The sequence below is a fragment of the Scomber japonicus genome, chromosome 20 (assembly GCF_027409825.1).
Source record: "Scomber japonicus isolate fScoJap1 chromosome 20, fScoJap1.pri, whole genome shotgun sequence".
Classification (NCBI taxonomy): domain Eukaryota; kingdom Metazoa; phylum Chordata; class Actinopteri; order Scombriformes; family Scombridae; genus Scomber; species Scomber japonicus.
This window is the reverse complement of record NC_070597.1, coordinates 17309274-17332762: the sequence shown is the minus strand read 5'-3', so window position 1 is coordinate 17332762 and position 23489 is coordinate 17309274. Positions and strand designations below refer to the sequence as shown.

General features: G+C 39.6%; 1 protein-coding gene across 1 annotated transcript; it reads right to left on the bottom strand.

The window, feature by feature from the left end:
• Positions 1 to 1527: 1527 nt before the first annotated feature.
• Positions 1528 to 23031, bottom strand: wdr90 (WD repeat domain 90). The gene is made up of 43 exons (XM_053341101.1): positions 22753 to 23031; positions 22523 to 22614; positions 22024 to 22200; positions 21424 to 21562; positions 21085 to 21255; positions 20574 to 20700; positions 20074 to 20141; positions 19716 to 19828; positions 19379 to 19618; positions 19137 to 19199; positions 18981 to 19049; positions 18764 to 18874; positions 18423 to 18568; positions 18254 to 18311; positions 17841 to 17959; positions 16827 to 16988; positions 16591 to 16721; positions 16342 to 16458; positions 15849 to 16084; positions 15426 to 15562; positions 14770 to 14900; positions 14375 to 14505; positions 13903 to 14064; positions 11971 to 12099; positions 11558 to 11700; positions 11416 to 11456; positions 11177 to 11302; positions 10591 to 10755; positions 10407 to 10489; positions 10229 to 10331; positions 9738 to 9859; positions 8525 to 8681; positions 8127 to 8317; positions 7353 to 7521; positions 7085 to 7208; positions 6090 to 6261; positions 4648 to 4770; positions 3839 to 4007; positions 3582 to 3712; positions 2709 to 2852; positions 2036 to 2152; positions 1826 to 1910; positions 1528 to 1686 (listed from the first exon to the last, which is right to left on the bottom strand). The coding sequence occupies exons 1-43, from the start codon at positions 22763 to 22765 to the stop codon at positions 1529 to 1531; spliced, it is 5565 nt and encodes a 1854-aa protein (XP_053197076.1). The 5' UTR covers positions 22766 to 23031; the 3' UTR covers position 1528.
• Positions 23032 to 23489: the final 458 nt, after the last annotated feature.

Sequence of the window (23489 nt, the reverse complement as noted above, 5' to 3'; positions counted from 1 at the left end):
TTGAATCCATTTAAGCATACATGGAGTAAAAAGAAAACGTTTTCTAGAAATGAACCATTTGAAACTTGTGCAAAGATGAATCTAGCACAAATGTAGAGGTACATATTTAATCTTCCCAAAACTGCAGTAAAACTAATTTTTCAGATTCTCTTGATACTGCCAGAAAGACAGAGGCTGCCACTAAAAACACAAAGACACACACACAAATTATTTTTTGCCCGAGATAATTGCATTATCTGGTGCACAGGGGAACGGATGATGAATGCATCATTTGGAAAATCACTGTGAATTGTTTGAGGTAGTTTTCAACACCTGGATCACCATCTTTATTCATTCAAACCTTCACTCCTGCCTTAAGAACAGTTAGTCAAAATTGGAGTTTTGATGTTGAGTCCATTACATGGGAAGATCAAAAGGAGTGATGTGTAATATAAGTGTGACAATGTTCTAAGAAAAAATGAGAAGAAATGAAGGTAGTTTGAGCTCTCAACAATGTGGTATTGGATCTGCTGGTGTTTATTACAGACCCACGTTCATCACCTTCTCACATATTTCGGTATTAAACAAGTCCATAATGTTCAATAATGGCTTTTTTGCTGTGATTTAATCTGCCTTTAATCTGGCAATCTTATTTTTTTACTCCAAGTTGATTTATTAAATGAAATTAACTTGCAGACACGATGGCATAAACACTGGTAGTGTTATTTTTGGTGGCCAGTATGTGAGTATTTAAAATACAAAAAATATTTAAAATATGTGAAGATTATCATGGTACCACAGATACATTTCTGAAGCATAATTTAAACGAGAAAAGGCAGCTGCGTATAAAGCTCCAGGTGTCTTTGTTTCTCAACAGGGAAGAGCTGTGTCAAGCTTGTATGCAATATTTCTGAATATTTGAGGTGGATCTAAACCCCAGACAGAAGAGTGACCCGAGACTGTCATTCAAACTGAAAGTCGTTCTGACAGAAAGAAAGTTTTGTCAGGGTCTCTTTTAACAAAAACTGAAACTCATGAAGATTCATGTAAACTGTTGTGGGTTATAGTGCTCTTGTGGAAGGAGCAAGTGAAGACTCATTTCGTGTGTGTGTGTATATATCAGCCTAGCATTGTAGGGAGTCATTCAATTTCACATGCTGCTTTTTATTTAAGCTCTGTCCCAACTGCAGAGGAGCCCACAAAGCATGATTTTTATCTGCCACTGAAAAACAGGAGGAATGGCAGCAGCTCATCTCTGATCAATTGTCATACTCAGTCTAACTCGCAGTAAGAACTACTAAAATAAATAGTGAAATATCAGAAGTGACTAGACAAAAAAACCCAATAGATTCAATTAAAATGGCTGTATTTTAAAAACATACATGAGAAACAAAATTAGAAAAAGTGGCAAAAAGTATGGATACTTCCATCAAAATATAAAATATAAAAAACATTTCCGTAACCATTAAAATGACTGAATCAAATACACAAACTAGGCACATATGGAAAGTTCAAGGTTCAAAAACAGGGCTGAAGCCCTCAGAGGCCTTCAGAGGCCCTGCACCTCCCACAGCAGGATCTCATTATAAGCCACAGTGAAAAGAAGAGACCCTGAGGGAGAGAAGTGACACGTCTGCAGGGAATCACTGTGCTGCAGGAAGTCCTGGAACCTGCCGCTAGTCGACTTGATCAACTTCAACACTCGCTCTGATAAGACATCAAACGTAGAAAAATAATTAGAAACATGTTCCAAATTTACATAGCTGAAATCAAATTACTTTACTGGAACCATAAGGAAATGCATAATAAAAAAAAGCTTGCATTTCATGTCAAGATCAGAATTTACCTTTGGATCCCACAGCTATGAGCTGACTCTTAGAGGAGATGCTAAAGCATGTGGCCCAGTGAGGCAGAGCAATCTTTTTTATTATCTGGAGTTAAAGAGAACAACATATTAAATAAGATTATGTTTGCAGCATCTAGAATGTTGGCAACATCTGCTCTGTACAGGAATGAGAAATCACTACACAGTGGTAGAAGAAATGAGCTGTGGCACCTGTTTTTTAGTCAAGCTGTAGAAAGACAGCTCTTTCTCTACTCCATAGCCAGTGTAGACCACCTGGCTGGGGTCTGATGGGCAGAAGGCAGCCAGGGTTGGAGGCGGGGTGTCGTCCTGCAGGACAGAAAGTAGACAAAAATATAACATCAAACATGGACTGAGCTTGATTCCCTCTAAGAACTTACAAAACAATCCAACAATATGCTGGGAACTTTAAAAACAACAACAAAAACCCAAGATACAAATAGTTTAAATTTGGGATAAAATTGGCTAAGGGAAAGTAATATATGTAAATCTGAAAATTAGCACTGTAGTATACAAAAAACAAACAAAACAACTTCAAAAACAGGAATCCAAGCTGGCCCCTACTAAGTGAAGAACTGATCAATTTAGTTAGCAGATGTGCTCTTGGAAATTTGCAACCCAAGTGGAATTTAACTTGGGTTATTTGATACCTGAAGAGAATTTTTGTACATCAGCTGGACAGTCATGTTATACTGTGAAATGACTGGAAACATGTGTATATTATGGGTAACAGGTTAGGGTTTAAGTATCAGCCCAATAGTTATTAAGTCTTTACTGAAGGGACACAGTATCGGTGGGACAAACATTTGGAGTGACATTTCAAGTCATTACCATGTACTACTACTACTTAAAATGTAGATGGTACCTCAAAATAGGCCGGAGCAGGAAAAGTCAGCCAGTCAAGCAGATCACACTTCTCCTTCAACCAATCGGCCGCCCACACACTGACACGTCTGTCAGCGCTGGCAGCCAACCACATCTCGTTTCCCTCCAATCCAAAATTCTTACACTGGGGATTAGAGGATAATAAAAGTTTACATTAAAGCTTTAATAGCATTGCATAAGAATCATAACCTTGTTTGCGGTAGCTGTGGAGAGCCAATAAGGAAATTTGTGTAATTGATTTGTACGAGGGGAAAAAAAACAATACCTATCGAGAGCACTTGTGCTGGAGAAACTTTTTTTTTTACATTTTCCAAGTAATATTATGTGGTGATGAGGCGTTGCATAAATGAAGTACATATGTGAAGTGAATATATGAAAATGCTTGGAAAGGAAGGAAGAAAGACACGACCTGAAATGCATTCAGCGGTTACTTTCTATTACTGGTTGATATTGTGTAACATAAAAGTGATTACACACTACTGTATACAGCTAGTTCCTGACCTAGTGTACATTTTCAGTGAAATGTAAGTCTTCTGGGAAACTGGTGACATGTTTAGTGTTTGTGTGGCAGCATAACAGCATAAACATTAGAGTTAATTCAAGCAGTAGCATACACAGAAAAGAACAACAGCTACTGAAATTCAACCTTCAGGGAGAATCAATAACCAGAGAGAAATAAATGTGGCACAGTTCAGAAACACCTCAGTAGTGTGTTCTTAGGATCACATTTTGAAGTCTATCATTCTAAATGCTGCTTATCAAAATCAACAGGAACCTCTCTCAATGTTTCTATTGTGCTGGCAGGTTAAGCTCTGCTGAAGCTCTGCTCCTTGGTCTGATTGGGTGAGCTGACCTGTTCATTCACACACTGGATGGTGGTAATGGGTGCTCCTTTGTGGTCTCTGATGACACGGATAGTAGCTCCATTCACAGGGCTGCTGACAGCTACCAGACCATTCTTCCCCGCTGAAAGGATCACATGACCTGCAGGGGGTCCAAAGTGGGGCCCAAAAAAAGGTTCATTACGACATTTCATCAATGCAAGTAGTATCGTTACTGTGAATACAGTAGATGGATGATTTTCGTGGACAGTTCATCGATCTTCCTCACCGCCAGCAGAGTACTGGACAGCAGTCACAGCCACACGATGAGGATGTAGCTTCATCTCCATCTCTGATGAAGAAAGCCGGAAGATCCGCAGGGTGCCATCGCTGTATCCTGCAGCCACACATGCACTCTCCTTACCTGAGGCAGGGCTCCAGCACACACAGCTGCAGGACTGATCAACAGAGACACACAGACTTTGAAGGTCATACAGGGTTTACACTGGCAGCCTGAAGTCATGTTCAAGATGTAAAAAATATTCTATTATTCCTATTTTCATAGGATTGCTGATGATCCTCAGTTTAAATAATTCTAAAAACAATTTTATATTATTTTAAACTCGGTAAACCAATATGTTTACCAAGGAGGAGTTTTGTAGAACATTGTGCATTGAATAGAAAACCTACAATCCTTTTTTTTTCATTGGTAGTACTATCACTTACATCTGTTTGCCCTGTGTGTTAATCAGTGCCTGCAAGGAAACACAGAGGCTGAAATAGAGCTGGGCAATATTATAATATTATATCGTGCTATAAGACTAGATATCGACTTAGAGTCTGGATATTGTTGCATTGTGATGTGAAGTCTTGTTTTTTCTGGTTTTAAAGACTTAATGCAAAATATAGCTTATGTGGCTTAAGTTGTAAGATACGGTCCACTATATCTGTAAAATTCAATGTACATTCTGTAATTGATTTTTATGTTTCATAGAGAAGTCAATTTTAGTTGTGACTTGGTACTTAAAATCAAATCCGAGCGAAAATTGATCTAACCTGCGTACTCCTTTAAAAATATTTCATAATGTGTTTCCTCACCTGGTTGAGAACCTGGAACTGCACCACCAGTTCGTTGCTGGGGGCTGACCACACCCGCACACTGCCATCCTCGCTGCAGGTGGCAAAATGGCTCTCATCAGAGCTGAACACCACATCATTAACCTGGACAACGGAGAGGAGTACACACAGAGAATGTGTGAGTGAAGACCTGTGATTGAGCTGCACAGCAACATTTTTCTCCTTTCACGTTTTGTCCGAGTTCTGTAATTTGTCAATCTGAATAATCATGTTAGTATGAGCGGCACCTCACTCGCTTCTGAGAAGTTCTCGGGCACATCAGATAATTTCGATTCTTTTCATCTGCCATTTTTTATGGGTTGTTACAGTCTCCTGCTGCACCCAGACCTACTATTTCTTTTACTTTTTTGACTGTGATCTCTTGTCCCAATCAATAATCAATGCAATTTAAATCGATATGATGATTGACCGACCGACAGGTAAAAGGTTAAAAAAATATTTAAAAAAATATATTTCTTACATTAATTTACACTATAAAGATCAACAATTGTAATATAAAGCCAGTCAAATAGATGCATATAAAATGCATTAATGAATATAAAAATAACAAATAAGAATCATAAACAATGAGCCCAGATGTCAAAAACACACTTAACTGATTTGAGTATTAAAGTAGCCACAGAATCAAATGTAACTAACCCAAAATTTGTAGGTGTTAATTATATTGATGACCTTGCCATTAATAACTTAATTGCTTTCCTGCTGTTTCTTTACTTTAATTTTAAATGGTTCAAATGCTCAGTCTTGAACATCGGCAAACAGCTTCTAAAAAATGTTTCTCTTCTGTGGGTGTCGCCTTTGATATGTGATTGACAGGCCATTCATAAACCTTCAAACTGCACATATTTTACATGAGCACAAAAAAATGACAAAAACTGACATTAACTTTCAGGGGAACAAGAGGGAAATACAGTATATGTGCTGTGTATCACTACAGCTAAGGCCATATCCAGTATTTAATGAGCGCTGTCAAGTATGGAAATGATGATGGTGATGATGTAGAAATGAAAGCAACACAGCAATCATTAATATTATATGTCAAGCTTGTATTTGACAAGTCCTCCACAGGGAGGTTCGATTAGCGAGTTGAATGGAAGGTGAAATTGCCAATCTTTGGAGTGAACAGTGCCTTTTACGACAAAGCTCTCCAATTGGCTAGATGTTTCACCTTGAAAAAGTAATGTTAAAGAATATACCGTGTATGCGTAACCTGCCATCGAACCACGGGAGCTAAGCACAGTCAGGATGTGTATTCAAAGTTTCCCCAATTTAAAAAATGACTTACAATTTTGATATAATCAATGAATACAGTATTAATCACAGAGTATTAAGCTCAATGATACTGCAGCTGATAAAAACACAGAATATGGTTACTTTTCATTTCCTGAATCTCACATTGGTACCTTGGTCTTGTGCCCGCTGACCAGTCTGATGCTGCTGCTGTCTGACCAGTTGATGTACCAGAGGGTTCCCGCTGTAGTGCCAACAATACCCATGTCCATTGTGTTATCAAAAACTGCACTGACTGTTGTCCCGTCCAACATTATCTCCTGCTCCAACACCACCATGGTCCCACTGAAGGAGAGACACAGGTGACCAAAGACAAGAAGCCCATTATTAAACAGCGACACAAACAGTTTAGGATGAGAGGGTACCACATTCAACTATCTTCATATTCTTGGACTCTGTCAGAATATCTTTGTATGATTTACAGTTCAAAGCTTCCTTATTTATGTACATTTTAAAACGCAAATCTGATCCGAAATATGCCAGCACCCTGTGGACCGAGGGGGAGGAAGTAGAGGTAACGTTGCAAACAAATCGTTTAGAGCAGACTGTGGCCCTGACTTCGATTTTTGGCAGCATTTTTATGTACATTCACTTCAAGTTTTGGATCTTCAACAATGTTTAACATAGACATCCATCATCATCACAGTGAAAAAAATAGCTGAAAATCATACAGAGCATATGTCCTTTTTAAATGTACCATTATTATTATTTACCGGAAGAAATAAATCTTGTTCAAATATATAGAGAAACAATCAAGAGACATCACTTATTTAAACTTACTTTAAGATATTGGCTTTAATGTTGCATTTTAATTATTTTTCAGTTTTATGCTTTTCTAACCCTATTAATACAGACTCATTCAAGGTGTACTTATTACAATTCTTTAATATACAATATGGACACTGTCATATATGAATGGGAATCACAGTGTAACTTACAATGCAGACCCATGATAACTATGGTATAAAATACAGGTGGTTCTGAAATATGCAATATAATGTGTACAATCATTAAGAGTACCATGTGTATACATCACAAAAAATATTTTTAAATGAAGTTACTGTCTAGATGAGACAGAGGAAAGATCTTTAGGAAACGAGCCACAAACCTGTCTTCTACACTGGAGACCTTCCCCTGAGGCTTCAAACCCTGCACGGCTTCGACCTCCCACAGTCGCAGCCAGCGGGTGTTGCTGCCTGTCAACAGACGGTTCCCTCGACACAGCAGCACTCCTACATCAAGAAACCACATCAATCCTATTACCATTTGTAATTGCACCAAAACATATGCAAGTCACATGATCTGAAATGATAACAATATTTTTGGTTATTTTACTAAGTGCACTAAAAAGTATATATAGGAAGCAAAATCTGTACCAATCTCCCCGTCATCAGCTTCCCAGGTCATGAAGCACCGCTGTGTCTCAATGTTCCAGACACAAACATGTCCTCGATTGGTGGCAGTGAACAGAAAAGAATCCATGTGGTGGCACAGAGCCGTCAGCTCCACATCACCCACCTCTGCTGGTGCTCTCACCCTCTGCACCTGCAATAGTGAAGCAGCGGGTAGTCCTTAATTAGTAAACAAAACACAACTAAAAAAGGTATTTGTTATAATATTTTTTAATATTAAATAAAGTTTGTTTTTGATCTTGAAAGCAACTGGACTGAAAGTCTACAGTCATACTAGCAACTCTGTGAGGCTGTCTTAGGCACAGCAGTACTTCGAGCAGCACGCTATCATGCCCACAGTGACAACCCTGACATGCTAATAATATTTACCATGCTCACAATCATAGTTTATCATGTTAACATTTGCTAATTAGCAATGAACACAAAATACAGTTGAGGATGATGGGATTGAAAATAGTTATTACAGTATTCGGTCTCATATACCGCCGTCGCCATCCCTGGAACTGTGCTGCAATCATGGTCAAAAACTAAATCTGAATTGCATCCACTAGTCTGCACTAGTTCTGAAGCATTCAACCACATCATACATTTAAAGCCAACATAAACAAGAAGTCCTAGAGGTGCTCAGAATGAAACCAGCAAATAATTTTCATTATCAATAAATCTGTCCACTGTTTTGTCAATAACATGTACATTTTCTTCCTAATATAATAAGTTTGTTTTTCTCTGATCATTTACCTTAAGGTCTACATTCAGACCGTGGCTTTCCATGAGGCAGAAGTAAACCCCTTGGCTACCAACACAGGCCAGCTGGCTGGCTGCTGAAGGGCTGAAGGCTGCGTCATGGATCGGCCCTGAAAAATTCACACTGGACAGCATCTGGAAGGTCTTGCTGCTCCACAGCGCCACCTCTGGGTTAGAGAAGTCTCCTACAGGGTGTTGGGAGAAAAAAAAAAAAATCCGTGGTCAGCAGCGGCAGATTTCATTGAGCACAGGAGAAGCTTTTGCTATTTTTAATCGATCATGTTCAGTGGCCCAAACCATCAAGTTTAACTTATAATAAAAAATATTCCAATGACTGATGCTTACAACATCACAGGAACCACACGGGAACATGTTTTTGATATTTTACTGACCAACAGAGATAAAGAAGCGATCATCCCTGGAGAAAGCCAGACACTGCACTGCCCCTCTGTGGTGGGAGATGGCCTTATGACAAGCTCTGGTCTGGACATCCCAAATGCAAATGAGGCTTCTAGTGCCATTAATGCCGCCTGCTGCTGATGCCACTGTCTGGATGAGAGGTAATGCAGACATAGAGCACTGTTCATCGATGTTCATAAAGCAATGATTTCTGACAGTTACCAAGTATCACAACTCAATACTAGCAGCATCATGATTTTTGTCATCCACGTGTGATCCATACCTATTGCTATAGTAAAACAAACAAAACAAAAACAGCCATGCTCAAGCAGCTTCTTGAATCACATGAAATCATCAACAGGACACAGAAAAGCCTGATTCATGATCCTGGAGTCTGAACTGATCCTAGAAATGACTTACAGATATTTGATCCAATAGCTTGTTAACACATTATCATAATTTGATAAACAGCCTTGTGAATTTCATTTAGCCTTTTATATATATATATATATATATATGTGCTGAGTTTGATAACTGTTTAAAGCATTTGAAAACTCTCACTTGAATTTTTGGTTCTAAGAAGACCGACTGCTGTCACCCTCCCATGACCAATCCAGCAGTACAATCAAGTGTAAAAGTGCATCTACTGTCTGATCAGACATGCACTTCTCTGCTCTCCTGGTGAGAACAGACTTCAGGATGTCAGTGTCCTTCTGTGACTCTTGCATAGCCAATTAAGGGACTTGGGCAAATTCATTTTCTCACCAGGGTACTGATGCCACACAGAGACTGAGCAACCAGCAGAAATACCTGAGTCCTTCCTCTGCTGAGCTGACCGGTTGAGGCCGGTTCAGTCTATTTTGATTAATGCCCTTTGGATATGGATACATTTGCTCACCATCTGCTGTGACACTTCCCCGTGGTGCCAGATGTTCACAATTAGAGTTGTAGACAGGATTTTACAAATACTAAGGCCATGTGTCCTAGGCCCATTAGGAGTTTTAGGGGGTTTAGAGGTCTAGCCTAACAGTTTAATATTTTATGTTACCTACATCGCCAGCTGCACTTTTACTGTTTAAGAAAAATAATTGCAAAGTTCAAAGCAATGTCAGGAAGACAAAACCTGAGTAGGGAGTTACATGAGCTCTTTGTCATTACTGTCCCACATACTGTGTTTTAATTAGTTGTTAGAGCTGAGAGAGGTACCTGTGCATCATGAGTGACTGCAAGACAAGAGATCTCCTCGCTGTGGCCCTGCAGGTGTCTCTGACATCCTGTATGAAGATGTTCCACTACCACCACGCAGCCGCATGAGTACGCAAATAAACCTGCAACAGAAATTGATTGCAGAATAGGTAAAATAATCGTCAGTCCCTTTTCTGTGCAACTTTAGTCAGTTTTCAGAGTTTGAAGGTTAATATCATTTGTTCATAGCTAAAGTTCAGATTTAAAAGATCAAATGTACATATATTCTCAAGAGAGCCTCAAGTTATGAAATCAGGTCTAATGTTTAAACCATTATTTCCTGCTAATCATTGTAAGTTTTGTGCACACTTTTTAACCTATGAAAAATGGTCTAATGAATGCATTCATACTATACTTCTCTAAGCACAACATTTTATACTTAAAGTGTAAAACAGTATGTTCACACAGTTTTTATTTTACTTTTACTTAGTATGTGGTATATTAATGATGACCTTGGTCAGGGCTCCACACCATGTTGCCACGCCCATTGCCATTGTAGCCAATCACTGCTTTCAGCTTAATGCCCTCTTCTCCTGGTTGTGGAACCACAGCAGCCTGGATTGGACAAAATATTAACAACAGCAAAGACACAAATATATGCAACATGGATACAGTCTATAAGTCCCTTACCTGATCAAGAGTGGAAGTCTTAAAACGGGGTAAAAAGTGTCTGTAACAGTCTGGACGAACTGGCCTCTTCTCTTTAACTTCTACTAAATGACGGAAAAATACATAAAGCAAATGATTTATAATACTCCAACTCTGTCATAAAAAACAATAGGGCTGTTCTTTAGTAGTGCAGCAGGGGACTTGCCATTATCCAAATGACTGGTGTTCAGGGGAGAGGCATTGACCACCTCTGTGACTTTAAGGAAAGACATGGCAGGTTCGGGGTTAGAAGAAGAAGCTGGACCTGTGGCAGGGACAGGCGTGGTTGTGATGGTTGGAGTGTCATCACAAAAAGACAAGGAGCCCAAAGCTAAAAGAGGGAGACAGGAGAGAAAATATGACTAATATCAAATTTAAAAGTCAAGTCTTTGCATTCACTTCAGACCTCTGTTTTGGCCATTACAACCACATACACAATTGTTGGACATCATTCTTGGTGTTGCTAAGCAACTAGTGAAAATCTAATTTGTTACTAAGACCTGAGATATTTGTTATTCAAACTATTCACATCAGTGTGAATCTTTGTATGCTGAAAATAGGTTTCTGATCAATATGCAGTCAAATCTGAAATAATTCAGCTGGAAGCATCATTGAGCTGCATCTGGGGATACAGACTAAAGCAACCTATAAGCTACAAATTGCTCATACTGTCCATAAAGTAATTAAATAAAAAGTATAAAAACAACAACAATATAACCGGTATATGATGTGCAGGAACACAAAGCTCTTACCACCGTTCTCAACTGGGTCCATGGTGCTGACATCCAGTCGTGGTGGAGGTGAGGTGGGGAGGGGCGCTGTCTGTCGAGGCATCCCATTGGACAACTGAACTCCATTTACCTCAGCCTCTGGTTGAACTGTTTAGTCAAAACAAAATATCAACTAATCATTTGAAATTGGTATTATAGAAATAATGTGTAACAGGTAGAACCATAATATGCTATAGACAAACAAAACAAAAAGAATTTACCTGATTTGGCAGCGAAGATGTAGCTTTCTCTAAGAGGTGAACTGCAGGTAAAGAGTATTTCAAACATTTACTGATAAAACTTTAGCAACAGTGTTACACACCTATCAATAAGAAGACTCAAACATTCAACAGGGTTTATTACCGGCTGTTAGTTAAAGAGTCAACAGGGTGAGCAGGGTGTGCCAGGAAGTCCCACAGGAAAATGGCATCGCCCACTGAGATGACGCCGAGCTGGTCAGGAGTGAAGCTCACCTGGTGGATGGGCTGACTGTGACCTATAAACATCTGGTACACAAAATCACATCTGAGTTACTATTGACCCAATATATAAGCTGCAGTATCAACTATTGATAATACTGAGGCTAAATTAAATGAAGACAGGTAATGTTTTAACCATTGAACTGAACAGTAAAATAACTTTTAACATTAACATCCATACTAAAATAAACACAGGAGGAGCAATGACTTTATCAAATATAAATCAGTACAGAATCAGTAGTTTATATTGCATTCAGTAGTACTCTAAAATATTTATATTCTTTAACTTTTGACTACCTGTGAGTTAATACCAAACTGCATGTTATAATCCCACACTTTCACAGCATTGTGTCCTGCTGTCAGCAGGAATCGACTGTCCTCACTCACAGCCAGCGATGAGCACTGGTGTTTGTGCACCTTGGACACCTGTCAGGGTACAAATCCAGTCAAAAATGAACAATCCTACATATATTTGAAAATTGATCAAATGATTATACAGAAACAAATTGTACACATCAAGACTCTCAACTGCAACTCTCTTGTTTCTATTTTCCACCTTCCTCTACGCCATCAGCTTCATGTTATCACCAGCTGTGCCAAATTCTAGTTGTGTTGGCACCTGATTTTAGCCAAACTCTCCACCATTTTCTGACTGTATTCGAAGAAGAAAATGCTTGTTCTTCCAAATTCAACATATCACACTATGTAACCTTTTACAATAGACTACAACATGGTCTCACTAAGGTATCTACTAGGGATGTCCCGATATGACTTTTTCACTTCCGATACGATACCGATATTGTAGCCTTGAGTATTGGCCGATACCGATATCAATACGATACGATATAGGCACGAATCATACATATATTTATTCCTTATTTTGTTGTGTGGAATGTTAGAAAAGGCTTGATAAAGTGATGTTACTGTTACTGTTACTGATGTTGTAGTGATATAACAGAAAACAATAGTCAGCAACAGTAGGTATAGGAAAAACTGACCCATTTATTATTAACCAATTGGTTACATAAATTTTAACCTTCAACATAAATAAAAGAGTATTACCTCAACAAATCCAATAAAAACAAAATGTTATATTTAAAGTGCAAAATAACCACTGGTTACCAACATCATTATACAATTGAATAGAATAAATTAAATTTGAAAGTGCAAACAATTCAAGTTCACTCCAGTTATTTTTTTTTACTGTCAGCATATGTTGGAAACAACTGTGGGCAGGGACAAAAACAACAACAACAACACAATATTGTCCACTGTCTAACTGCTCTAAGTTAAGAGTTCACACAGCTCCAGTTTCACTGACTGACTGTGCCCAAAACAATGTAGTAATTACTCTTAGTCTTCACTGAAGAATAGAGTGTAAACACAATAAACATATCACTCTAATAACAAGAGCATAAAACAAATAATAATCAGTCAGTGCTGACTACCCTTACAGAAGTCCGAGCATAATGTGGAGATTTTTTTTTAAGAAGATAAGCATTTCAGCATGCTGTGCTGTCAGCCTGCTCCTGTGCTCCTCAATGATAATTGACGCTGTGCTGAAGAGTCTTTCACTCTCCACACTCGTGCGCCTGACAAATGTTGCATTTAGCTGCAACGTCTTTGTCCGAGTTTACAGTAAAATACTTCCACACAGCCGACATCACTACACCTTGCTGCAGGCACACACGTTGTCGTTGTGATCACGTGGGCTGTGCATGCTGGATCAGAGACGCTCTTCTTCCGCGGCCGGCACCAACGTTAATTAAGGGGCATAACCGCTACCTACTGTGTTGGAGAGTGATCAAACCAGAGTCACCTATTATTATAGAAGTGCTGGAGCGGTAAATGGACAGCTTATATCGGAGCGTTTATATCGGAGTTTTTAGATTCAGTCCGATAAAATCCGATATTCACTTTTTTGGCTGATATCGGACTGATTTCCGATATCAATATCGGATCGGGACATCCCTAGTATCTACATTGCTATTCTGCCTCTTACATTATAAGATCACTGTCAAGCAAACAGAGCTATTATTATTTTTCTAGTATAAGGGTGTAATCTAAAAAAAGAGAACAGGATTGACAGTATAAAGAAGCAGTATGATAATGAGGCCTTTCTTTACGTCTTTTTCTACTTCTCAAGTAAATGCTCTCTTGGGTCTTCTTGACAAGTCTATTGTAGGGCATAACACAGTCAGCTAATTTGTTCAAGTTCAGTAGTGTTACCTCCCGCAGCAGACGGCCCGTCTTGGTGCTAACCCAGAGGATTTTGTTTGCAGATGTGGCAACTAACAAATGTTCAGTGGAGGCTGGGGAGAAGCGGACTTTCAGTGCAGAATCCAGGCGGGGGCTCTCTACGTCCAAAATACTCACATCTACATGGAGCAACTACACAGGGATGGTACAACGTGGACTTGGTGAACAAACAATAAGACATACTGTAGGAATAATAAGAACACATATAACATGATCTCATAAGCTCACATGATATGATAAAAATATTTTAATTGGTGAAAATGGGAATATCACAAGGATTTAGATTTGTATATAGCTCTGTGAAAAAACGTCAAAAGAGAATTCCACATAACCATGGGATGATGCAGCCTCTCCACTTATTAATCATATTCAAGTCTTAAATTGCATCTCAAATTAGCTGAGCAATGTGACATATGGCATGCTGCTGCTGTGTGAAAGATACCTCATCCAGAGACCGTGCATCAGCGATGGTGACGATGTACTCAGAGGGACCGACAAAAGCCAGACAGCGGCTGTCACTGCTCACCGTAAGAGCGTCTGGAGCACGCTCAGTGCCTTGGGCCACCAAATTACCTAGCAGTGAATCAAACAATAGTGAAATTGTCTGCCTGATATGCTAGATTATGTCTGTTATTTAAACTTCTGAAAGTACACTGGCACTGGCAGAACACTTACTATGAATTCTTGTTAATTTAATAACTGAATTAAGGTACTCAGACTTCAAACTTTAAGATTTTATAGAAAGTATATTTTACTCTACGATGAAGCTGATTAACGTTAACATGACTAAGAAGTGCAACATCAAATCATGTTTGTTGAGCACATGTGTACACATACACACAACTTTGATCACACTGTGTTCTTCCTCAGATGAGTTGTAGAGTGCTAGAAAGCCCTCGGAGCCAGCGCTGTACATGAAGTCTCCATCCGGAGAAAAGGCGAGACCCACCACTTCGCCTCTGTGCTGCCTGTAATATATATGTATGTAAAAAGAAAGAAAACACACAGACAAAAACACGACAGCAGTCATTACTGTCTTGAGGAAGCTATGCTTTAAAGGCTTAAACAGCAACTATGGTACCATTTGTTTAAACTAAAACACTTCAAAACTGGCCACACACAAAGCATACAAGGTTTAGTATTTCAAAACAGATATAATAGATCATTTGAAAGAGCAGTCAAACTTGCATATGTTGCTTTTGTTAAAAGGAAATTGCACATGTGATGCCTTCTCATCATAATACTGAGCCTTGTACTGTAAATGAGTATCAGTATACCTAATTATCATAATAATTTGGTATGCTGGCTCACAGCTGAGACTGGCTACGCTGAGGAAATAAGGTCAAGCATTGAGTTACTAGCTAGTTTCCAGTAACTAAACACAGCTTATTATGTCATATTGTGCTATGGCAAATAGAAACCGTGCCTGTGCAAAGTTTTTGTCATCGAAAACAACAACTGCAGCTTTTGTTTGCGGGTTTCTTCACACGTACTTGTGTTCAGCCAACAGCTTGGCACTAGAGATGTCAAAGACTCTGACGATGCCGGAGCTGAAGCCACAAGAGAAGACGTGCTCACTGGGATGGAAGGCCACTGAGCAGGGGCTGTCTTCTGATACAAAGTCATACAACTAAGCACAGGAAACAACAAGACAGATATCAGTTATAGCACAAACATATCTACAGTCTGAAGTCCTGTGTCTAGCTTTATTGTGAGTTTCTTCTTGTGAATAGTCCTGAGCTATTTGTTTGACTCAATAAATTGAAAGACAGAATCTCTTAAATGGGTTAGAAAAAGATTCAATTGATTACCCTTCAGTCCTGCTGAAATGGACTTATTACTGTTTAGGAATAAAGTACACAAATAGTAGGATGTGGTTGTTATAAAAAAAACATGAGAGGGGGATTTTGAATGACCTGATGCAAGGAATCCATATTCCAAATGCGTACTGTGCCATCAGAGGAAGCTGTTGTGAGATGTCTGCGAATGCCATCCACACTGAAGCCGAGCACAGTGTCTGTATGCGACCTCATCAGTGTGTTGTAACCACGGCTGCTCACATCAAGGAAGCCCAGGTTACCAGTAGAGGTGGCTGCCAGCACATGAAGGCTGTCTGATGAGACTGACACCAGGCTCACAGGTCCCTCATGCTCTGCAAAACAATGACATGTATTAGAGTATTTCTCTGAATAGATTCTTGGGTCTATGTTGGTGAAACAGCAGATGAATCCAATACTGGTCCTTAAAGTCATTTTCAGGGGAAATTTCAGGGGAATTTAAATATAAAGTATTTTTACAGCTTTGAATGTTTAAAGATTCCTAACATCACTGCCATATGTAGGGATGAAATTATGTTGATGATATTAGTTTGCTGCAGTTAAATGTTACGCCATGTCACACTGTGCTCACCAGCCTCCAGGAAGACAGAAGAAAAATCAAGGGGCCAGAGCCGCAGGAAGCCATCTTCAGAGCCCGTGGCACAGAAGGATGAGGACACACTGATGCTGTTGATGGCAATGCCTGGACCTGGGACACACACACACACACAGAGCTGACAACAACTTGTCCTCCCAGGCAGGTTCCTTCTCTCTGCCTAACCCCCTGCTTTGAACCATTGAGTAGCAAACACTTATTTTCTCCAACTGATTTCATACCCACCTGTGTTAAAAGTCCATTTTTCCCTGCGGTCCGCATGCTGCTGCTGTGCAGGCAACAACCTCCTGACGTTTTTAATAACAACTCTGCTGTAGTCGATTTCGAAGATATGGCCACTCCGGCTGCTAGCAAATCTATTGTTTAAAAAAAAGACCTTGTGGTCATTAAGTTTCCAGTCAGATGCAGAACATATTTATACTTCTTCCAAATCCTCTGTTCAGACTGATTTGCTCACTCACAGTGTTCGATCATCAACTTGCTGATAGGAAGAGTTCCCCTCCTCAAACGCCACATCAGTGAAGTCTAATGAGTGGTATTCACCCAGGTTGACCGGACATGAGCGGATTGTCCCATTCCGCACTCGCCACAGACGGATACTGTCACGACCACACGACACCATCCTAAAACCAGAACCAAGCACAGACACAGAACAACCCACACTCTTAGAGATGTGGTATACAGACAAGCTGATATGAGGCTTCCTTTTCACCTTTCCCACTTCCACACCTTGTGTGAGTGCACCAAAATCTGGAGACACAACACAGTATCTCCTACTAATTAATGTCCCACCATGTGGGACATTAATCAGCACTGTGGGAGTCTAGCAACAGACCACACAGCTGCCTCACTGTAACAGCAAACAGCCATTGGTAATGCAGTCTTCCAAGGTCTTAATACCCAAAATAATGACATACTTAGCTCTTTAGATATTGATCAGTAGAGTTACTGATCACTGAGTTGCTCACCAACAACTTGTTATAAGTAATGAGTCTTACAAAGTATAATCATCATACCTGTGAGATTTACATCCAAATCCTTCAAGTGCCAATAGAGAATATCTGTCTTTTTCATGTCTCCATGTGTATGTGGTTTGTAAACACTTTTTTAATTAAATAATATCTATAAGCCTGTGAGATAATGTGTTGCCTGTGTGTCAATGTCTATCTGCTAATCATTTAATATTGCTGTCTCAAATTTCCATGAGTGGTGGTGGCTTACTGTCTGGAAGTAAGTCTCCATCACAGACAAATGATATATATATATAATGAAATGATATAATTTATGCAAAAGGTACAAAATGGGGGTCATTGGCTGTCAACGTTATTCAATAAAAGAGAGCAGATGCTCCAGTTTGATCAACATTTACTCTTAATAGGTCAACAGATGGAGGGGCACATGTAAAATGTTCCTGAATATGCAAATGGATTAAAAAAAATGTTATCAGAACTGGAAAACCAGAAAAGAGAAGGTACCTTGTATCATCAAAGAAGGCAACCTTCATGGTGTGGATGTCCACATCTGTGTGTGCTTTGGCTAAGATGGTCACCGCTCCACTTTTGCTAACATTGAGAGTGTTCCACACCACCACCATCTATGAAACATTGAATCAGGACAACAAACAGACAGTCAGCTCAGAGCTTTGCTGAGTCACAGACTCTAATAAGGGGAGCAATTTAAAGAATGTCATTTAAAATTATAACTGGATGAGTCAGTTCATTGTAATAAATAATGTAAGGTGTTGCTTAGCAATTTTTAATCTGGATCTAATGATACCCATGGCTCTCTCTACAGACTGAGTGCAGCTCGTACCTTTTGCCTTTAAACACTAATGTAAAAATAATCCTTTGAATTTACACATGGGAAAATTTGCACTTATGGCGCTTACCGTTTTGCTGTGGCTGTCTTTACCTACTCCGCAGAGAATGCCGCCACTGTATGAGAAGCTTTGAGATGAAAGAAGACAAAATAAGTGAGAGAAAGGGTGTTCTATGTCAGCATAGATATAACTGTGTGTGTGTGTGTGTGTGTGTGTGTGTGTACATGCACTTGGTTACCTAAGAGAGGATAATGAATGCGCATGAATCCTGAACATGGCCAGACAGTTTCCTTTGTGGTAGTTCCATACTCGAACTACGCTATGATTGCCTGTTTGGGCTGAGGCGAGCACTGTTGTGTTGCCATTGAAAGCTAGTGCAGACACCTACAGAGAAAACACACGTGGACAGATGTTGCAAGAATTTAATTGCACAAACACATTGTGCTGCATTCAAAGGCCAGGAATTAGTTGAATCACCTAAGTGCCTTATTTAGAATGATGCCAAAGCCACCTGTGCCATCCTACACACTAGAAGAGATTCTGCTGCAGAGGAATCACTACACATCACACTTCATTTACCTTGTCAGTGTGGCCAATGAAGAATCTCTGCTGGTTAGAGGATATCTTCATAGAGACGATAATTGCGTGACACGGATACACCACTTCATCTCCTGATTTGGTCCACAGTGCCTAGAGTGTAATTAAGTACAGCAAACCTGTGTAAGTCTTTGTAGCCTTCAAAGTCAAAATGTATGTGAAGCAAGAATGATAAAGGTTTCTTTCTAATTGAGCGTACATATTTGGTGGTGGCCCCTCCAAAGCCGATGATTCGACTGAGCCTGAGAATTGGGTCTGGAAGCAGCTTCTAACAACGACAGCGGAAAAAATACACCTTATTAAAAATGTCGCAGCAGCTGTTTTCATTCCACTCACCATGGTTCTCAGCTCTTACCTGCTGATTAGTGTGTTTGGATGATGACAGATGGAAAGGATTTGTAGCAGGAGTGCAAACAAGCTGGGAATATAACAAGATCAACAGTGTTTATACAGAAGTGTAAAGGGTATCTTGGAGTCAGGGACATGCAATGTACAGAACATGACATACAGAGAGAAACAGTAAGAATGTGGTATAATGGGTTTTTTTTTGCTTTTAAATTTGGTTGAGTGTACAATCTTGTTGGTATGAAGCTTCACCTCCTCTTCACTTTCCTCCCCAGGTTCGTTGAGACTGTCTTCAGGATGTACAAACACGTGAATGCCGCCGTCACCAGAATCATAGGGTGGTGGTCTAGGTGAAAGTTGCTTTGAAATGGAGCAGATTGACTCCCACTGATGCTGGTCATCATTATGACAAAGCAAGTCATCCGTCTGTTGCGTGGAGACCAGACCAAGCTCAGGTATGCTGGTCACCATGGGGGGTTGATTTCTTGGGAGCTGAGGAAGACAGAAGGCTCAACCATCTGCCATACCTTTAGAGACACATTTGAGCTGAATCATAATGCATAAAGCTACCAACTGTTATCAATCTTACTGATTTTGGGCTGGTGATCTGCTGGATGAGGAACACACGATCCTGGACTGGTTTGCTGAGACTGACACAGCGGGACTCTTTTCTAATGGGGCTTCTATGGGTGGAGACATGTCCTGGGAATGAGAGGTTACTATAACTGGATTGTCAGAACAGCACTGATCCCACAAATTTGTTCTGTGGTAGTGATTTTGAAATTTTAATCGAAAGCTCCAAAAGCTCATTTATGTTAATAAATAAGTAATAGAAATAATATAACGGATGGGATGAAAAAAAAAAGATATAAGCATACTCTGTTCCTTGTGCAGAACTAATACAAAACTGTATTGCATGCAACAATATTAAAAAAATACAAACTTACTGGCCTCTTGTCTGGGATTACCTTTCTGAATGGAGTCAAAGGGTAACTTTGTTCCCTCTGAGGGAAACCTATTGGGTTTAGACAAGATGAGAGACTTTAGATATTACTTTACACAACAGCTACTCTCAGCAAATTAATACAATTTGTCATAAATAACTGCCAGTAGTATCTACAATTTTTTTTGTCTAAGATTTTCTTCTACTGCATGTTATCCACTGCAGAACATACCCTTATTCACTATATCATTGATTGTTCTGTTTTCCATTTTGGTGATCCTAACTGGTTCACATCACAACCTCAGATTTATGAACAATTTAGGTTGTCAGATCTCTAATGAAGCTGCACTGATAGAATCATAACTTATATAATGTCCTTTGTGTTACAATAGTTAGACCACCAAACAAAACAGGCCCTGAAATGCAGAAAAGCAGTTGAGGATAAATATAGCACAATGCCAATTATACACATGCACTTCCCAGTCCCAGGTAAGGTTACTTTACCTGATGGAATCATAGAGGTCATGCCAGGATTTTCCCTTGGGTACAGGAAACGCCATGTCTCTGGGTATGGGACCTGTACCCTGAGAACAGGCTAGACCCATCAGCTTGGCTTCACTGAATGAAACTCCTAGTGCAAGAGAGGATTAGACAAGGAGATGAGGAAGGTAAAGCTCATCATGCATGCACAAAGAGGACACAACATAACTTATTATTCAAAAATCTAAGGATGCAGTCTGGATGATGCTGCCTTAATGACACCGAATGATGGATATGTGAAGGAAATACTCTTGTCTGTTCCATTAAGAAGCCACATAGCTATTTTATGTGATGCTGAACAACTTCCAACCTCTATTCCTCTTTCATCCACTGAAGTGCAATTTAGACATGAGCACTGGTACATCTTTGCATTTCATCTATCCACATGACAGCGCATGTACATATAAATGATATGTGTTCCTAACCATAGTGCTGAGGGACAGTAAACTCAGTCACTTGATGATGGGAGTCTTACCAGGATCTAAAACGAGGTCACTAGTAAACATGTTTTTCACTGTCATGTTGGCACAAAGCTTGATACTCTTCAGGTAACTGTAGCAGCGGTTGAGGTAGAAAGAGAGCGTGTACTGCAGATCCAGCATCAGACAGGTCCAACGCACTGTAGTGGGGGCTGGACCCACCAAACCTGAGCCACATAAACATAAATACTGTCAGAATTTGTGTCAATACGTGCAAGATTATTTACTTATACACAAAATAAGCAGCAGATAACTTTCAGTAAGCGTATTAAGTGATTCAAAAATAACATACAAACAGAGGTTAATGTGTAGAAGTGTATGTGTGTGTCTTTTACCATGTCTTGCGGTCTTAGCGGTGCTTTCATAGACTGAATCCTTTGCAGCTCCACACAGGAAAGGAAACTGAAGCGATGTAGGTGTAGACTTGAACTCTTTGAACATGTTAGAAAAGGAGATTCGGACCACCTGGCCCTCCTAAGCAGCACAACACAGAGAGAGGCAGAGAAAATGTCTTCCTTTTTTATTTTCAATTAATGAGATCTCCACATGCACAGTGTCAGTGGCATTTATAATAGATAAAGGTTGAATATTCCACAGTAAGGTGAGTTGCTGTTGAAGAGTTCCAAAATGCCAACATTACAGTGCATATCTCTGAGCTTATCACATAGGTGTGATAGAGTGTGAAAGGGAGAGAGAGAAGAGACCCAGAAATGTAAAGACAGGAAAATAATAAGTCTATGTATAAATAATAAATCTAATAAAGCAAAGCTGTGGATTAGATATTAAAATACTCCTGTCACTTCAACTATCAACACAAAAATGAAAGAACTTCCTGAAATAAATCATGTGCTGTAGATGGATAATGAATACATGTTCATACAATTGATTTAATCACATACATGCTCATAATCATCCAACAATATCAAGATCAATACCTCTGCAGCAACATCCAGGTGGACCACAAAGTATTTGTCAGGGGTGGGCTTGAAGAGAAGGTAGAAATATCTCCCTGTCAGCCCCAGAGACTGGTGGCTGCGTTTCGGTACCAGGATGTAGCTGTTGGCAGGAACCGTACCCCTGATCCGAAACACTGCACACTTCAGAGTCTTGTCCTGAGGAGTTTCATGGAGAGAGGGCACAAAGTTAACTGACTTAGGTCTGAACACTAAACAGGGATACTACAACCAAAATCTGTCTTTTCAGAATCAAGCTCTCACTTCCTTTGTGCTTGAACACTGAGGAATGTTTGCTTAGCATTTGTCCTTTTAGGGGACATCCAGTCTATTCAAGGAGGGTAGATTCAGAGTAGAGGATTATGCTGCAGGAATATTTAGAAAAATGGAGGATATGATAGCTATTCTCCAACAAAAGTTGAGTGTTTGATACTGAAAAGATAGATTTGGTGTGGACTGTTCCTTTAACCGCCCCAATTACCGTGTATGTTGACACATCCCCCTCTTTAGACGACCTTTTCCAGTCTTCAACTCGGACATGTTTGAATATGTTGACATAAGGATGCTGCCAACCTGCGAGGTCAAAAAAAAAGGGTCCAGTAGTAATGATTATAGCAACAATATGGCCTGTATCTCAGTTATTTGTTGTTGTATAAGTTTAGTGTATCCCGTATTAGCAACTTTAATTGACAACTTAAAAGTTCGTTTTACCTTTGGAGGCCATTGATAGCGAATATCGCAAATGGGAAATCCACCTGTTGCTGCAACTTAGCAAAACTCAACAAGTTTCATCAAGTCGAGCAGCTAACTAGTGCACATTTAGAGACATTAGCTTGCAAACAGACGACTATACAACCGGGAAAGCTCCTTCTCCGTTTCCTAGTGATTAAAACGATGATAACATTTTGCTTCACATCATAATAAGATGCGAGAGCTTTTCTAGTTGGCCCGGGTACCGAGTGATCAGATGTGACATGTACCTCTGTGGTAGTTATGTGCTTCCCGCTCCAGCGTCCGCCGTTGCCAACAACAGCACGCGCCTGTGCGTCAGATCGTCGTGGAGTCGTTCCGCTAGCGCTTCTGGGTAATGAAGTTCATGGAGCAAAATGAGAAGAAACCTTTCTTATATACAGTCTATGGGAGAAACTAGCATTTTGGGACGACGTGGGAGCAAACAGGCTGTTAATTAATTGGTGACCCATCCTACATCTTATGCACTGCTTCCACAACACATTAAAAGATTCCATATAGTATTATATCCGTATTATTTATTTATTTATTTGTCTTAAGTCTTAAATGATCACAATAGCTTATTAACATCACAATTTAACATCTTACTTATATAGGCTACTTATTCCCAATTTTACGTAACATAGGCTATAACAAAACACGTAAAATCTTATAATGTACAACGAATGAAAAAGTGCATTCAGTCTGAATCTATGTTT

What these genes read in the sequence shown, in the direction of transcription:
- wdr90 (XM_053341101.1), bottom strand. An exon ending in TCGCTTCTTTATCTCTGTTG is followed by an intron (nt 8,318 to 8,524) that starts GTCAGTAAAATA and finishes AACACCCTGTAG; the next exon opens with GAGACTTCTCTAACCCAGAG. An exon ending in CTGCTCCGGCCTATTTTGAG is followed by an intron (nt 2,153 to 2,708) that starts GTACCATCTACA and finishes TCTGTCCTGCAG; the next exon opens with GACGACACCCCGCCTCCAAC.